The sequence below is a fragment of the Monodon monoceros genome, unplaced genomic scaffold (genome assembly GCF_005190385.1).
Source record: "Monodon monoceros isolate NGI ecotype Baffin Bay Population unplaced genomic scaffold, NGI_Narwhal_1 Super_Scaffold_7, whole genome shotgun sequence".
Taxonomy (NCBI): domain Eukaryota; kingdom Metazoa; phylum Chordata; class Mammalia; order Artiodactyla; family Monodontidae; genus Monodon; species Monodon monoceros.
The window spans coordinates 8197275-8214418 of NW_021703784.1; the positions used below are offsets into that span (position 1 = coordinate 8197275).

The 17144-nt window shown below is 52.9% G+C and overlaps 1 protein-coding gene across 6 annotated transcripts in view; it reads right to left on the reverse strand.

Moving 5' to 3' along the window:
* Positions 1–17144, reverse strand: part of PKNOX2 (PBX/knotted 1 homeobox 2) — a 258304-nt gene that overhangs the window by 60270 nt on the left and 180890 nt on the right. For 5 of the 6 annotated variants that reach the window (XR_003791451.1, XM_029208078.1, XM_029208075.1 and 2 more), the window contains 2 exons: positions 16131–16239; positions 1046–1185 (listed from right to left, as the gene is read on the reverse strand). Coding sequence is in view for 5 of the 6 variants with exons in the window: in XM_029208078.1 (XP_029063911.1) it covers positions 1046–1185; positions 16131–16217 (227 nt within the window). In the remaining variant the exon portion in view is untranslated. The remainder of the gene's footprint in view (positions 1–1045; positions 1186–16130; positions 16240–17144) is intronic. The other variant, XM_029208079.1, reaches the window with a different exon arrangement.

The following is a 17144-nucleotide window of genomic DNA, read 5'->3' on the forward strand; positions in this document are numbered from 1 at the left end:
ATCACCATTGCCATAAAGCCACTGTCATGGGCGGGGCTGGGTGGGCCAGTCCACGTGTGGCTGGAGTCAGCGCCCGCTGCAGCACACGCTCAGCCAGGGGTCGGCCCCACTGCTGATACACGCGAATGCATGTGCTCACACGAGCGAATGTGAGCAAGGGTCCAACCTCAATACCGGGTGCTGACTTGGGCATCTTTTCTTAGTGATGTGGGCTCCCCATGGATAAAGGATGACCGAAATCCCTGCTGGGACATCGCTCAGGTCTGCCCTCAGAGGACCGCATCTTCACCCCAACAATGTACACAAGACAGACCGGAATTTCCCTGAGCCCTTCCCACCCTCTGCTACATTCAGGGCCCAGCCCTGGGTACAAGGGGCTGATACAGAGTAAAATGACACAAGCCGCCTGCTCTCAGCAAACTGCCCATCTCGGGGAGGGTGCCAGAACCTACACAGTCGTGTACAACCTCTATTGCTAAAAACCAAAGGCTACCATGAATCACAGTGTGGTCCAAGCACCAGCTGCATTAGAGTTGCCTGGAATGCTTGTTAAACATTCATACCCTCCTCCTACAGCTTGACCTACTGATTCAGCATTTCTGAGCACGGAGTCCAGATACATGTGTTCTGACGAGCGCTCCCGGTGGTTTCCAGGCGTACTAAAGCTTTGCTCACAACCGAGTCCTGGATGGCGAGTGCTGGAATGAAGGCGATGACGGGGCATGTGGGCCAGGACAGTCCTGAGGCAGCTGCCCGTTTGCTGAGTGGAGGGCTCTGATGCTCCTCAGGGCTCATCTCCCCAGCTGGGCTGAGGAAGAGGCCATCCTAGAAGACACAGCCCAGGCCTCATCTCCCTCCCTGGACAATTCCTGCATGGCCAGCTGAGGGCTCTCTGGAGTGACTTCAGAGAGAAGGGACCTGGCCCTGGCTATTTATTGGCTTCCATGAGCCCACCTGCTGGCCTGCACTCACATCTCTCATGGCTGAGCTGGGCCTGAGGCCGCTTGGGGGCTCCTGCGCATGGCCCGGCTGAAGTGTCTCCTACCTGTACACAGCTCGCTTGTCAGCCTCCAGCTGGGCCTGGGGGTCGATGGGGGCACTGGGCACAGGTGTGCTGGCAGCAGCCGAGGGTGCGGCGATGTGGACAGCCTGGGCCTTAGAGGGGGCCTGAGCGGTCGCCGTCATCTGCAGAGACAGAGAGGAGGCGTGGGTTAGTAGGGCCAGGACCACTGGTTCCCCGGCTGGAACTGTGAGGTCCACCTCGTCCTGTGGGGTGTGTGTGTGGATAACAGAACGTGTATGAGAGAAATGTGAGGGTATAACGAGCGTCCATTTGTACATATGCTGCAGTGGGAAGAAAGCTGGTGTTTTCTCAAATGAGAAAATTCTGGGGAACGATTTAGGACCATCCAAAATCAGGTGGTGTGGAAGTGAGCTCACTTTAAAAGCGACCTAGAGGGGCTAGGGGCCTAGATGGGGAGGGTGGGAGGGAGGCTCAAGAGGGAGGAGATATGGGGATATGTGTATACATTCAGCTGGTTCACTTTGTTGTACAGCAGAAACTAATACAACATTGTAAAGCAATTATACTCCAATAAAGATGTAAAAAAATAAAATAAAAGTGATGGTTCTTAATGCAAATTAAGGTGGTGGCCTCTGGCCAGAAGCAGAAAAAAACAGAATGATGAACCCTTTAAATTGTGCTTATGAGTCACTTGGGTTGTACTGGGCAGTGCTAGGTTTGATTTGATGACTTTGGAGAGCAGGAAAAAGATAGCTGAGTCAGTTCTCGACTGGGCAGAGGTTTATCCCATTTAACACAAGCCAGAGGTAACTTTTAATGGTTTTGACTGACAATTGAGTGCTCTGCAAATTTGGTTTACCTGGGCACTTGAAGATAAGCAGGTTGTAGCGGACGATGAACAGATTTCTGTTCTTAGCCATAACAAATATTTAGCGTAGTAGTTCCCCTCCTATGTTACATGTTTTTGAAGGTGCCCCTGGGTTCCCAAGTTTGTGCCAATCAGAGCACCTTTTAAAAATATATTCTATATTGGACTTTCCGTATAAGATTTCATTTAAAGAAATGGCTAAATGGCTTTTAAATTTTGGGTAACCATCATAACAGAACTTGATGCTTTTATATTTTATTTTCCTTAAATGGATCCCTGAAATGTCACGTGTGGTGACATGCCTCAACTATTGCTTTCCTCCAACCGGCCCACAGAGCCTGACAGCTCTCACCCACTGTGTTCTTGGGCTTGACGCCCTTGTCTGCCTCCCGAGCTAATACCTTGTTCACACCTTCATCCCCGGCACCCAACTGACACAGACTGGATGCTTAGTGTTTGCTTAGAAAATGAATGAGGGAATAAACAAGTGAACACACCTTGAAAGAATCGTATACTTCACAGCTGGAAAGTTTACCGTATGATCTAGGTCCCTGCTTTTTGGAAGAAAGAGTACTGTACTTCCACGAATACAAGCACAAAACACTTGCTGTCTCATTTTCTTCATTAGATCTCTGTTCACGTGCCACATCTTCACAGTAAAATAGAGTCCCTCTGCCCCTGCTATCCCCTTACTCTGCCTTATTTCACAGCCCTTATTATGACTATATATTTCATAGCCCTTATCATGACCAGATGCTATATATCTACTTGCTGAGTTATTTTCTCTCCCACCTCCAACTCAAATGTAAGCTCAAAGAGGGCTGGTTAACAGTTGTATTCCGAGGGTCTAGAACAGCCTGGCACTAGTCAATGCTCAACAAATATTTGTTAAGTGAATGAATTAATGAGTGATGGGTGGTAAATAAAATTGAGACTATAAAAGAAATATACTGTATCCCCATCATTTTTTGTTAGGAAGAAATATCCTTGTCACTGTTAGCTGAGCTGGGGGACCTTTCCCAAACTCAGTGCTAGACAGAGCATCATGGTACCTTGAGGCCAGCAAGGTACCATGCTTGACTCTTACTGTCTCCTGTTAATAGCTTTTTGACTTTGAGCAAATCCCTCAACTTTCCTAAGTTCTTCCTTTTCATCAGTAAGCAAACTGGTGTCCTTTTAGGATTCATGAGTATTAAAGAGGTGCTGTAAGAAAGAAAGTAGAAACAAATGCTGTTCTAATTTTCAAAATACAGAAATAAGGTGGAATCAGACAAACTAAGTATACTTCTAATCTTCACACTGATCTGGGCTAGTTTCTTTCATTCACCAATGCAACTGATTATCAAGTTCTTCTCAATACTTCTCAAGTCGCCACCATGTACTAGGCACTGGGGTGACTAGGATGAATGCCTGCTATAATGGATCCCAGTTCTGGGTTTAACACGATCACTGAGCTGGCAGATCAGGAAAATGGTAGACATTTTCAGTTACATGGTGTAAATGACCTCAGCAAGGTACCTCCCATGATATCCTCGTGGAAAACATGGAGCGACGTGGTCTGGTGGACAATTGTGTGGTTTAGGAAGCTACACCCAAAGGATGACAATTAGAGGAGAGATGTCAGAGGGAGGAGGGCTTCTAGGAGATGCCACATGCTTTCTCCTCAACTCTCTTCTTCAATATTTTTATCAGTGATTTAGAGGATGTCTGAAGAAACGCTCAACAAACTTATGGGTGACATGAAACCGGGATCCGAATGATCTTCACAGATTTTGGCAACGTGCTAAGTCTAATAAGATTAATTCTTGTCTAATAAGTTGGAATTTAACACTTCCAACACTTCGGCAAAAAAAAAAAAAAAATCGATAATATAAGTGCAGAAGAGGAGAGACATCGTTTAGCAGCACCTTTCAGTTGACAGAAGGCTCAGTATGTCCACAGTGTACTGTGTCTGTCAAACAAACAAACAAACAAAAACCCCAAACTGATGCTCTGTGAGGACCCATCAGCAGAGGCACAAAGCTCACACAAAGCTCACACAAAGCTTCCAGCCCCACCTACTAAGCTGAGACAGGTGCAGGGAAGTACACTCAGAGGAGGGTGGACCAGGCTGCTCAAGGGATTCTGAGGAATATTTGTAGGAATCTGCAATGTTAAGGAAGATTTGGGGGATGGGAGGGAGATGGAAAGACGTGAGAGCCCCCTTTGAATATCTGAATGAGGGATTAGATTGTGTCAGTTCTGTTCTGTATGCCCTAAAGCGTCAAACTACAACCGATGCCTTACATCTGTAAAATGCAGAGACACATTTGGGCTCAACCCAAATAGTAAGTTTCCAAGCCTCTGAGCTCTCCAAGGCTGGGATGGGCTGCCTCCCGGAAGTGGTGAGTTTTCACTGGTGCAGGGGCCAAGCAGAGACTCCCGCGGAGGCGATGGACGCTCTCTAGCTGGGTGGGCTGGCGTAGGTGACATCTGAAGTCCCTTTTAACTGTGACAGACTCGGACGCCGTGAGGGTGCTTTCATGACCACTGCCCACCCCCAGGGTTGGCGTGGGGCTCAGATTAGACGACGTACGGTGTGTAAAAGTGCTTTGGAAACTCTATAAAGTTTTCCCCATATGGAGGGGTGGTTGTAGTTCAACTCCAGCATGTGCATCTTTCATAAAGCAATGCACGGCTCGTTTAAGCGTAAAATACAGGGTAGGCTGGTGTGCCCTGCTCTGCTCAGTGCACTAAGGGTGAATTTCCTCGCGTCCTTGAAGGAATCCACAAGGGGTTTCTATGCAGATGAGCTTCTAGGAGTGGGAGGACTGAGGGGAGGGGCTCCTTTTCCTCTCACCTCCTCTTTCTAGACAGGACTTTGGGGGAAGGTGTGGCCAAAAGCCCAGCTGGGGCCCAGAGGAAAGCGTAAAGTCTGTCATACAGAGTGAAGTAAGTCAGAAAGAGAAAGACAAATACCGTATGCTAACACATATATATGGAATCTAAGAAAAAAAAAATAAGGTCATGAAGAACCTAGGGGTAAGACGGGAATAAAGACACAGACCTACTAGAGAAGGGACTTGAGGATATGGGGAGGGGGAAGGGTAAGCTGTGACAAAGCGAGAGAGAGGCATGGACATATATACACTACCAAACGTAAAATAGATAGCTAGTGGGAAGCAGCCGCATAGCACAGGGAGATCAGCTGGGTGCTTTGTGACCGCCTGGAGGGGTGGGATAGGGAGGGTGGGAGGGAGGGAGACGCAAGAGGGAAGAGACATGGGAACATATGTATAACTGATTCACTTTGTTATAAAGCAGAAACTAACACACCATTGTAAAGCAATTATACTCCAATAAAGATGTAAAAAAAAAAAAAAAAGTGGTCACTTGTCAGCATCCCAAGCGCCGGCCCCAGCTGAGAGGCTGTTACTGGGGCTCAGAGAGCCGGGCCGGGGGAGAAGAGAGCAGAGCTGGCCTGAGGAGGACGATGATTCAAATTTATTTAGCTCCTGGGGGCCAGTTCAGCAAACTCTGCATTTCCTCCAGGTTGGGAGAATGTTTATCTTCAAATAGATTTCTTCTTCTAGCCAGAGACACCCATTTCTCAAGAACTGGAGCTCAGAGGGAGAGGCCCGCAGCTGTCCCAGGGCCCGGGAGCAGGGGGTTGAGGGTGTCGGGTGGTGAGGTTTTGGGGGAAGGTTCTAGGCCTAAAGAACAGAAGCGGGGGGGAGAGGCGGAGATCCCTTGCTCTGGCCTATGAAAGCCAACTGGTAAATTGTCAGGAATTTTGCAAGCCGGTTGATATCATATCGGTAGCCTGAAGCTGACCATGGTGGGAGTAATTACACCACAGAAACTGGCAAAGGCTGCAAATCAACCCTCTTTCTAACCCCCAGCCAGAGAGCTGGTTGTTAAACATTTATCAGCACACCACTAGTGTCAGAGTTTCTCTCCAAGTAACTTTCTCCTATTCTCCTCGCTCTGGCATATGAAGAAACTACACTCTATGAGGCCACTTGGTGTGCCCACAGCTGGTCTCAGACCCGGAGCCTTCCTCCAAGGACAGCACTGGACATCTACCCAGGCAGGCTGTGAGGCTTGATTAAGAGAATAGGATAACGACTAGCGGGTGGGGAAGGATGGCAGCATTCCCCAGGAGGGCCTGCCCGCTGGGAGCTGCGGTACTGGGTCCAGAACCTACACAGGGTCCTTGCCGTCCTCCTGCCTCCCATAGATGCTCCAGCCACTGGACTCTGCTCTATCATCCAGCTGGAACCAGCCCTGCATTAAGCTGGGAGCAAAAGGGCCCTGTCCAGATTCTCAGTTTGTGACACCTTGAGATGAAATTTCCTGATGCCCTGCAGGGGCTGAGAGATCCAGCCTCTCCGACAGTCTAGTCTGGCCATGAAAATGAGCAGGGGATGCTGTGTGGTGTGATTTACAAGGTGCTCACCTGCCTACCTAGTCTCCCTCACTGACACTGGAACGCCCCACTGATACTTTCCTTCCTGCTAAGGATCACCCTTTCCCAGTTGTAGGGGAGAGTGGCACGTTGTGTTCCAACAAGCTAATGAAGTCTCTCCCTGGGGGTTCACGTCCAACAGGGATCCCGTGCAATGGGTTGGTGGCACTCCCATTTTACATATGAGAAAACAGAAGCCACTGCAGCAGAGAAATTGCTGGAGACCACAGACAGTTTCTGCCGAGGTTGAGACAGGAACCAAGGGCTTTCTGACTAAATCACACTGTGGGAGTGATCGTATTTAATTACTTTTCTTTGAAGAGGAGAATAGGAAGACTTTTCCCCTGGGTGGAAAGGGGCAGAAGAGGAAGGGCGCTAGCGTCAGATGGAGTGTCACTCCCCAGCATCAGGCTCTGGGTCTCCCTCGAGCCCACCCATCCTGTCGCCGGCCCCCATCTCCCCAGCCCCCAACAGACCTCACAGATCAACTCCCCAAACACTGGTTGTGCCAGAAACGGTGCTTCCGGTGGAACCCAAGTAGGAAGAGCAGGGTGGTTTGTTGATTGAGGGTGGCTCAGTGCTACTGTGTTCACCTCCCTGACCGCGCAGGGCTTCAAGCTTCAGGGCGCACAGACCTGCAGCGGCCGCCTTCCGCCAGCTGCCACGGAGAGCTCCTCCCTTCTGCTCCTGGGAGGTGGGAGCAGGTGGCTCAGATGGGGGATACTGCCAGGGTCTTTCTAGCATCCCAGGGAGGGAGTGTGCATGAGACATTGGCATCAGATAGAACGGATTCCCGCCTTTGCCACTCGCTGCTAGCCGACCTTGGACATGTAACCTTGCCTTTCCGGGTTTCAGTTTGCTCATCTGTGAAATGGCACTGACGCTCCCGACCTCTCACCACTGTCGTGAGGATGGCTGCCTCCTTCAGTGGATGTGGCTGAGCATCAGCTACGGGTCAGGGCCCTCTGCTCTGGGCTTCCAGGCCCTGAGGACACCGTTCAGCCACGTCTGCCCACTTGCCTCTCCCCCCACTAGATTGGGGCATCCTGGAGGGCAGGGACCACATCTGTTGTAGCCCCAGCTGCAGCCCCAGAGTCTGAGACAGAGTGTCCACAGCACCTACGGGATGCAGGGATGACTGGTGTGGAGTGGGTGGGCCTTCCCATCCATTGATACCTTTTCAGCTGCAGATTGACCCTCTTGACCCCGAATGCCTCAGGCCACAACAGAGAAGTCACAGTCCCTGACCACATATTTATTAGGAGTGGTGGGCATCCAGCCCAGAGCTGGTCAATCTTTCTGATCCAGGGTCCTCATCTACACATTGGGAGTAGTCATAGCTAAGATGCAGGGTAGTCAGCATTAAATGAGATAATGCATGCAAAGCAGCGGGCCTTCATAGGTTCTCAGCGCACAGTGGTTACCGTTAACATAATCCCTGCAGCCAGCAGTCTGCGGCCCACACTCCAGTTGGCCACTTTTGCTTCCGCTACCTGTGCTGCCCTGGGAGTCCTGACCCTGCTGAAGGAACCCTCTCTCCCATAAGCACCCAGAGAAGTGGGAGAGGCGTGGGCCCCGCCATAGGGAGAGGGGCCGTGGTATCGTGGAAGGAGACGTTACCCATCGCTAGCGATGCCACCTTGGACTAATAGCTCAGTTCCTCTGAGCCTCAGTTTCCCTCTCAGGTAAAAATGGAGCTAATAATACCTCTTGCCAGGCCTACAGTGACCATATGTGAGGGTACATTATTGCGCACCCCAGAGGCTCAGTGAATCTTGGTTTCTAAGCATTTTTAATGCTTATTTTTGCTAGCCCTGTCCTCTGAATCCAAACCCCACTGCCTGTCCACACCCGGCCCCAGACACCTGGCACCTACACCTCCCATGTCCCCCTGCGTACACCTGTCCCCCTGCAGCAGCCCTGCTCTTTACGACGCGTACATCCATGCACCTCCCACAGGTCCTTTCTGCAAACCCTGGGCAACCTAGGTCTGCACCTTGCCAGCATGACTCGGCACAGACACCCCTCCTAAGGGGACACCCCTCTTCTGACCTGGCAGGGTGTGGGTTGCCCATCCCCAGAGCTGGCCCACTAGGCCAGGGAAGCCTTGTGTTCTGAGAACATGGGGGGCTGCACAGGCCCAGCCCACTAGGGGCCGCTGAGGCTCCAACAGGGCAGGGCTGGGCTGGGCTGAGCTGGGCTGGGCCTGCCGGGGGGGGGGCTGACGCTCCCTGAAGGGCCAGGGTAAGCCAGTAGGGCCAGATCTGGTTTCCTCGCAACCAGGAGAGAGTCCAAGGACCTGGGATGAGGTCAGGGCTTGAAGCCATTTAGTAAATATCAGGTTTGGCCTGAACAGGTGGGGGGCACAACAGATGGTTTTTGGGGGAGGGCATAGCCCACAGGGCGCCCCAGGCCGGGACCTGCTCACGGACTCAGCCTTGTCTCCGGTACAGCACCCCACCCCTTGCCCGCACCCCAGCAGACCCTCCTGCGTGTGGGTGCCTGAACCCCCCCGATGCTTTACATCTTTATGCCTTTGCATCTGGGGCTGCCTCAGCAGGACCTGTCCACGCCTCCCCACCCTGCCCCCCCAACCCCCCATCACATGCAAACCTACCCCTCTTTCAAGACTCAGCTGGAGGCAGCATCAGCTCTCCCAGGAAGCCTTTCCCAATCCTCCACACCTCCTGCCCAGGTAGCCTGGACCCCCCCCCTTATCTGCCTGTGCGTCAAACCTTAAACCCCGTAACACTTCGGGCCCCCATTTGTCTGTCTCCCTCAGTGGACTGGATTCCCAGCTCCCATCATCATGCCTGGCTCCCATGGGGTCCCAGCATGTTTGTTAAATGACTGAATGACCGACTGGATGAGGAAATGAGAGAGTGATGTGTTAAAAGGCTCAGGGATCCAGAATGGAGAGGAGTCAACCATGGCTCCTCCAAATATCCCCCAACCCAGTCAGCCCAGGGACAGGAAGGGCCAGAGGCAGAGAAGGGCAGCCCGATTTCGCTGAAAGAGCCTCCTGGAACAGCAGGCCTGGGTCACCTACATTCTCATCCCAGGACCGACCAGATAGAACAAACCACAGGAAAGTTACTTCGTGGTGTAAAATGGGGGTCCTAAGCAATCAATTAACTTAAAAGGGTTTGTAAGCAGTGGTTTACAAAATGAGGCTTGAAAGTGTTTGCCGCCCTGCCTGCACTTCTGTGGGTTGCTGACCCGTGGCTAAAGGGACGAAGGCTGTGGACTTTCACCTCCCAGCTTCGTGCACTTTCCTGGGCACGGTCTTTCCCATCCATCTCTGGAGGACACCTCGCTTGTATAATAGTCCCACACCAGTGAGTTCCCGTATGTTTGTGTATGTGTGTAAGGGAGTGTGTTTACAGCTAGAAACACATACTTGATACGCCTATTGTGTTCCCAATACAAAGGAGAGTAATTAAAGTTCAATCCAATCTTGGCTACTGGAGACGTACAGAAGATAGAGTGAAAAAATCAATGTCAGGGTCATGGGTGAAAGAAAGCTGGAAAACACCATTGGACTTTTCACACCCACACTCGCAACAACCCGGTGAGGCAGGGAGGGCAGAAGTTATTCCCACTTTACCGATGCAGAATGGCCCCAAATAAGCTCCATTAGGGCGCGAACTATTAATTCTGTGTCCCCGGCACGTGGCACAGGGTCTGCAAGACCCTGATGTTTATGAAACGGCTGAGTGAATGAAAGAAATAGTGCTGTAATTACTTGTCCAAATTTGTATAATTCATCAGCAGTGCAGTGGGTTCCTGAATTTCTACCGCACTGAGTTGACTCAGCCCACGCTTCCTCCTCCAGACCACAGACTCCAAAGACAACACGCAACGAGGGCCGTGCTCACCCATCCCCCTCCCGCCGGGCTACGCAGGCACCGGAGCTCCTAGGAGATCAACCGGAAAGGGGGGCAAAGCAGGTTCCGGCTCCTTAGGCCCGCTGCTGAGGGATCACCTGTTCCTGATTTATTTTAAGCTTTGTCTACTCGGGCCATTAACTATTTTTGTAGCTGTTTAAAGCACTCATTCTGCTTGGAAGCAAGAGGATAGACAAAATGTCTGTGTTTTTTGGGTGACTATAAGAATTCAGGTAGGAAGTTCATCAAATAAAAACCCTAAACAAGGCCATGAGAGAGAGTGTTTCTTCCAGCAAAGTCCTGTTCCTAGCCCACTGTCTCCTAAATGAGGCATAAGGCCCCACAGTCAGACCCAAAGGCTATTTTTGCCTTTGCCACGCTGAAGAATCCAGGTCTGGAGTGAGCTGGAGTTGAGGGACACGTCCAGTTTAAAAACATGGGTGACCCAAGCAGGCCAGAGAGAGAGGTCACTGTGCACAGAGAGAAGAAAGGCCCAGCAGAAAATAAAAAAGAAAGAGAAGAGTCCGTTTTGATGAGTCAAAGTGAGGGAAGGCAGGTCACCCATAGCGTCCCAGGGGTGTTGGCCCCAGGGGCAGAGGGAGCCGTCAATCACAGCCACAGAAAAGGCTTAGGGGGACTCTCAAAGCTGTGGAATTAACTCTGTTGCTGCAGAGCCAATGTGTCTCACCAGCAGCTGAACAGGAGGCCCTGCGAGGCAGGGGGCTCCAGCCCCTAAAGGGATGAGAGGAATGTAAAGTGTGAAAACATCTGAACCCGCTTCTGCCCGGCCCAGCTGCATGGCCTGGAAAGGGGGGCGGGATTCACAGCCAGGGGCCCCAGCCCCCTCCCCTCCTCCTCCCCCTCCGGTTAATGAAACCAGCATGGGGATCCTAATAACTGATCAAAGCCCATCCAGCTTCCCCAGATGTCTGCTCCCCTGGCTCCGTGCAGAGGGGGAATGATGCCGGGACAGGGAGGGAAAAAAGGTACACTCAGAGGGCAAGAGAGACGGGTCTGACCTCCCCCGACATGGCTGGCCCAGCCTTAGCCTTCCTGGTACAAGATGGGTATCTCCAAGCACAGCGTCCTGCGCTCCTGAACACCGTTCTCCTGGCTCTGAGGGTTGCAGAAGGATGCAGGGGGACAGAGGGTCCCAAGCAAGTGCTTGACTTCCTTCTGAAATGAGCTTCCCATACTGGTCCTGGACTGAGAGTTTTGCCTTTCTTGCCTCCCTCTGGTCAATAACGAGGCTGCATCCTTGGTGAATTACCAGAACCCATTTAATATCACCCATCGTTACGTCATGCTACATAAGCACCCAGCTACTTGCGTAGCAGTCGGTTCCTAATCCAAACTGCGAACTGAGTGCCCACATTCATAGGGGGCTGTGCCTAGTGGCTCAGGCTGGATCCCACTAGGATTTCTGCTTTCTAGTCAAATGCTCACGCGGCCCACATGCTGGGGACACGCAGACAGAGGAGCACTGAATACATACACATATAGACCAGATAAAATGTTTGTCTTGCCTATAAGCCAAGGGCAAGGGTATTTGTGGAACAGCAGGTATGTGTCTGTGTTTGCGGAAGAGTTGGGGGAGGTTACTGATAGCAGGAGTTTGTGCGTGTTGTATGGAGGGGGGTGTTTAAGGTGAGGGTAGGGAAGCTGCTGCCTCCTCCAGTAAACCTAACAGTTTCCTAAAATTGCTGGTGGAGCTACAGAGGGAGAACTCTGCTTGGTGGGTGGTGTTGCCCATGGAGTGTTACAGGAAATGGGAGAACCTGAATGACATTTCAGAGGTGGAGAGAGTGCATGGATGATGTGAAAGGGTGGTGGTGTTACCACGAAAATTCTGGGAGGGAGACTGCAGTGGCACTTGCCGGGAGAGGGGGACAATAGCAGAGGATCCCATCAGGATCAGGGGAGGTGCTGGGGTGGTGAGAGGAGGGATTGGGAAAATCCAGGTGACAGATGGCCAGGCTAGAGATGCAAAGGAACGGAAGAGTGATGTAGGCACTGAATGGAGGGACCACATGCCTAGCTCATATCCAGGTCTCCCTGGAGACAATGTTTTCATTAAACTATCATCGTAGAATTCCCACAGTCCCCATGACTTGCTCTACCTCTTGAGGCATAAAGTGAGGGTCTGGATCAAGGACTCAGGTGCATCATGCCGGAATTGAGGTACAGGAGGTGGACAGCAGAGGGCGCTGTGACTCTGACAGGGAGCCACCAGAAGGAGGAAGCAGGCCACAGGAAGGGTTCCAGTGGGTTGTTGCTTTTGTATTTTCTAAACTTACGATCTGCCTTTAGTGTACAATAAACACAGAGCGACATCCTTACAAGTAATCATGGAGTGTCCCCAGGACAGACCGGAACAGAACTGAGGGGCCAGAAGCTGCTTAGCTGTCATACCACTTGGCTTGTGCCCAAACAGCATGGGGCCATAATCATTAATGCTTCTGGACTAAAATGGGAAGAAGAAAAATCCTCCCTCATTTTTAATAACTTTATTCCCCAAACTTCAAAAATGAAATTGCCAAGTTAAGAACTTGCCTTGAAAAAAAATTCTAATTTATTATAAAGAAGGTCCGGGGCTTGGGAATTTTTTAATGCAGATTCCTAATTTTCCAAAGTGAGATTCTCCTGTGCATTTGAATAGATTATGCTCGGTATTGCTAGCCCTTAGCACAACGGGAACATTATTAAAACGACTGCATTGGTCTCAGAGGAAGGGCCCTGCTTCTCCCTTCCTTTTTCATTTTGGGGACTTTGTAGCAGAGACTGTCCATTTCTACCTGTGGCAGAAACTGGGTTTCTGAGGAGGTGATAAAGAGATGTGCTCAGGGGCTTCCCTGGTGGCGCAGTGGTTGGGAGTCCGCCTACTGATGCAGGGGACACGGGTTCGTGCCCCGGCCCGGGAAGATCCCACATGCCACGGAGCAGCTGGGCCTGTGAGCCATGGCCGCTGAGCCTGCACGTCCGGAGCCTGTGCTCCACAACGGGAGAGGCCACAACAGTGAGAGGCCCGCGTATCGCAAAAAAAAAAAAAAAAAAAAAAAAGAGCTCAGCAGTCCAGGCCTTGAGAAAGCAAGTCATACTGGGTCCAAAAGTAATGAGATTAGACCTGAAGGAATGAACAGGAAGCGGGGGATCCCCTCCAGAGAGCCCCGTTTAGGAAGTGATTCCGCTGTGTGCCTGGCCCACACTCCTACTGGGCCCGGCTTTCCTGAGAACACTGAGTGTCAAAGAGTGGCTGATGCGCCAGGACGATGAGCTTCGCCTGAGAAGTGGGGCTCAGCCTCTGACAGCACAAAGGGAAGAAGGCAGGAAGAAGAACAAGTTCCCCAGCAGAAAACACACGGAAGACATTCCCATGTGGCAGCCACTCCTAGAAGCCCCGAAGAGTGGAGAGAAGGGTGCCCCGAAAGCCAGCTGGCCTCCAAGTCTAGCACTCTGGAGAGAACAGCCCTTCCCCGTGAGTCAGAAGACTTTGTCCTGCAGACCTCACCCACGTCCTCCATCCCGCCCATTCCGTCCATGCCCTAAGTTCTCCCCATGATCCCCCATCCTGGTCAGTTTCCTTGGGAACAAGTTTGACTCAGGGAAGGCCCATGGGAATCTAGCCACAGCCTAGCCGAGGCCATAAAGACCCCACTTTACCATGGACACTGAGATTTCATTCCTGGACCACTGGGGTTACAGGGAGATGTGTGGCTTCCCCGGAACAAATTATTCCTTGGCTGTATATGTATTTTCGCTGGTGAGGTTCTGGTGGCTCCTCAGAGAAGAGAGCCTTGGGACAGCCCCTGTGCGTTGGGCTTCTGCTCTGAGGCCTTGGATGGGGGACTGGAGCCTTCCTTCCTCCCCCAAAAGGCTAGAGCACCTCAGTGGCGGCTTCAGGGGGGCTCAGCACCTTAGGGCTGCAATCTCACCTCCCCACCTCCCTCGGCAGCTGGGATGGATGACTCCTCAGCTGTATGCTGAGAGTTCAGTTAGGTTTCTCTGCTTCACTGCACCCGGGTCAGCTGCAGGCCCTCTCTGCAGCTCTCCTGCTAATGCCCACCAAACCCAAACTTCTCCCAGGAAGGCAAAACAGGGGGTGGGGCCGGAGGCGGAGAGGCAGCTGCCGCCAGCTATGCCAATCCAGTGCTCTCTGACCTCTTGGCCCTACCCTGGTCTGTCCCTGAGCCTTGGGGATGGGAGTGTAGGCCTCGGCACCTACCACCTGCTAAACACAGGCAGTGTCCCGGTTGCCGTATCCCAGTCCCACTGTGGAGCTCGGAGACCAGCATCCAGCTACAAAACAACTGAAGCTGATGTTCCTGCCTCTTCATCAATACCCCAGGTTCCCCAGCACTGCCTAAGCAGACAGCAGATGGGTCTGGTCTACTGAAGAAGGATGGTGCTTGTTCCCCATTATGGCCCTTACGTTCCTAGGTCTCCACTGGTCCAGGCCGACTTGGTTCTGACTACAGAGGGAAAGGCCCTGACATAGCTGCACACCTGGAAGCTTTCAAACAGAGGAACTGTACAAATGCCAAGTCCAACCCACAGTCGTTTGTGGAGAGCTACTGACGTGAACAGAGGGTCTGCTGAAGCTGAGGTCAGGGTGGGGAGAGCCCAGGAAGGAGCACGGAGTTGACACCTGGGAGCGGGGTCGGGGGTGGGACAAAAGGACGTGCGCTCAAAGGTCAGTGCTTCTGCACTTACACAGGGGTAGGAGTCAGTGGGGGTCCGCGTGCTGGACACCCTGTAGAGCGGTCATTTCATGGGCGGATAACAGCATGGATAGGGCAGCACCGTATGCTCACACCAGGCTGCGGGTGTCGGGGCCACAGGATCTAAAGTGATGCACCCTGGGTCTGCGTCTTCGTGTCCCTTCCATATGGCACAGAGCTTCCCTGTGGTCAGGAGAAGGGCTGTGTCTGAAAGCCTAATAAGTGATGGATAGCAGAGCTGGGCAAAGACCAGCAATGGAGAAAGAATGAGAATGACGGCCTGGTACACAGTAGGCGCTCACTGCGCATTTGTGAAATGAATGAAGGAATACTCTAGCTGGGTGCATTTCACATTATACGTACTCAATTAATAATAGAGAAAACAGGGAAGTGCAGAGGTGGAGGCTTCTGTGAACGCACAGCCTCATGATGAACTCTGAGTCTCAGAACCAAGCGTGGAGGGAAGGCGCACACGCGGAAGCGAAGTTCAGAAGTGACTGGTCTCAAGGACTTCCAGAGAGCAACCCACAGAAGCTGGGCCAGGCTTCCAGAGGAGGAGAGGAGAGAACAGGAAGGCAGGGTGGCCTGCAGGAGGTGCAGCCAGCCTGGGAGTCTCGGAAGAACCTGGGCGGGGTCTGCCGTGTCTGAGCTGAGGGATGGAAACTGGGAACCCGAGGAAAGGATGGGAGAGTGTAGAGAAACAGTCCTGGCCTTTTTCTGGATAGAAGCTGACAGAGTCCTGAAGAGAAGGGAGATTCCTCCAATAGGCAGGCAGAGACAAGTGACTAGGGCGATCTGTCAGAGGAAACCTCTGATCAAGAGTTTCCCCAAACACTCAGAGGCACACTTGATTTAGCTGTACCTGGGTCTCCCCGAGTGAGGGGTTCAATGTGTCCATCTGACGTCTGCTCTGAGCAGTGAGCGGGGGTGGGAGTGTGTGGCACAGGACCATGACTAGGTGCAGCACCCTGGGGTGCCACGGTCCTCCATGCCGGTGACAGCTCCTCAGGTGGGATCTGAACCCAGGGCTTTGCAAAGGGCGTGACTCCCTTCAGGGGTCTGGCTTTGCCGGGCTCTCTCAGAGAGGCGCCCCAGGCCGGGCAGGGGAAGAGCTGAGGGAGGCCTGGCCCTGCCCTCCGCCCCTGGGAAGGCCACCACACCCCTCCCGGCGGTCAGTCACACTCACCTGTGGGCTGTCCTGGTAGGGAGGGGGAGGGACATTCTGCGTGGCCATCATCGTCAGAGCGGGGGCTGGGGAGGCATGTTGCATCATGGGATGGATTCACATGGAGGATCTGTGGCGGGAGAAACGGGGCCGCACCGTTAATAGCTGAGCACAGGGAGCCCCAGGGACCAGCGGCTGGACATGCTCCCAGGCTGGGCCACCAGGATTGACTGGATACAGCAAGGGCTGGAAGCCCTTCGCGGGGGACGAACGAGAGTTAAGGGGAGAAGCCTGGGTGGGGTGAGGCTTGCTGCGCTACGCTGACTTGCAAGAAACACTATTCGCATCACATGTAAAACAACCTGTGCACCCGCAGCCCTGCTTTGTTCAGTACCAGCTCTGGCCTGGGCGGGGGGGCGGGACTTGGCTGGTGGCAGCTCAGGGGGGCTGGCGGCCATGAGGGCACCCCACGGTCAAGGGTGCTTTCCCTTCCCCAGGCCTCCCGGAGCTGCCACCTGCACCCTCGGGGCGGAAGCCTCAGCCCTCAAGGTTCCAGATCCCCCCTCCCTGTCCCCAGGGTCTGCCAGCACCACACTAACCCCCCAGGTGTGCCCACGACGCCCCCTAGTGGTGGAGAGGGACGTGGGGCGCTGGTTCCTCCTCAGACTGGAGGGTGGAGCAAGTACCCTAGGGCGACCACCGGGAGGTGTTCCCGGAAGGGAAGGAGGCCGGGAACAGGGACCACGGCCACACAGATGTGCCTGCACATTCTCTTAGAAGACGTTCCTTGGCCTTGGTTCAACCCTGAGTTCAACCACACGTGAGGCCAGAAGAGCTGCCCGAAGCAAATGGTCCTCTTACAGAGGCGGAGACAGAGGCCAAGAGGAGAGAAGTGTGTGTGTTTGAGGGGGAGGGGAGTGCCGGGGAAGCCGGGATGGACCGAAGCTCTCCAGACTCCCCGTTCCGTCGGCTCTACTGTACCAACCCCCACCCCACCCCATCACCCATAAGCGAGCTGCCCCCATTGGCCTCAAG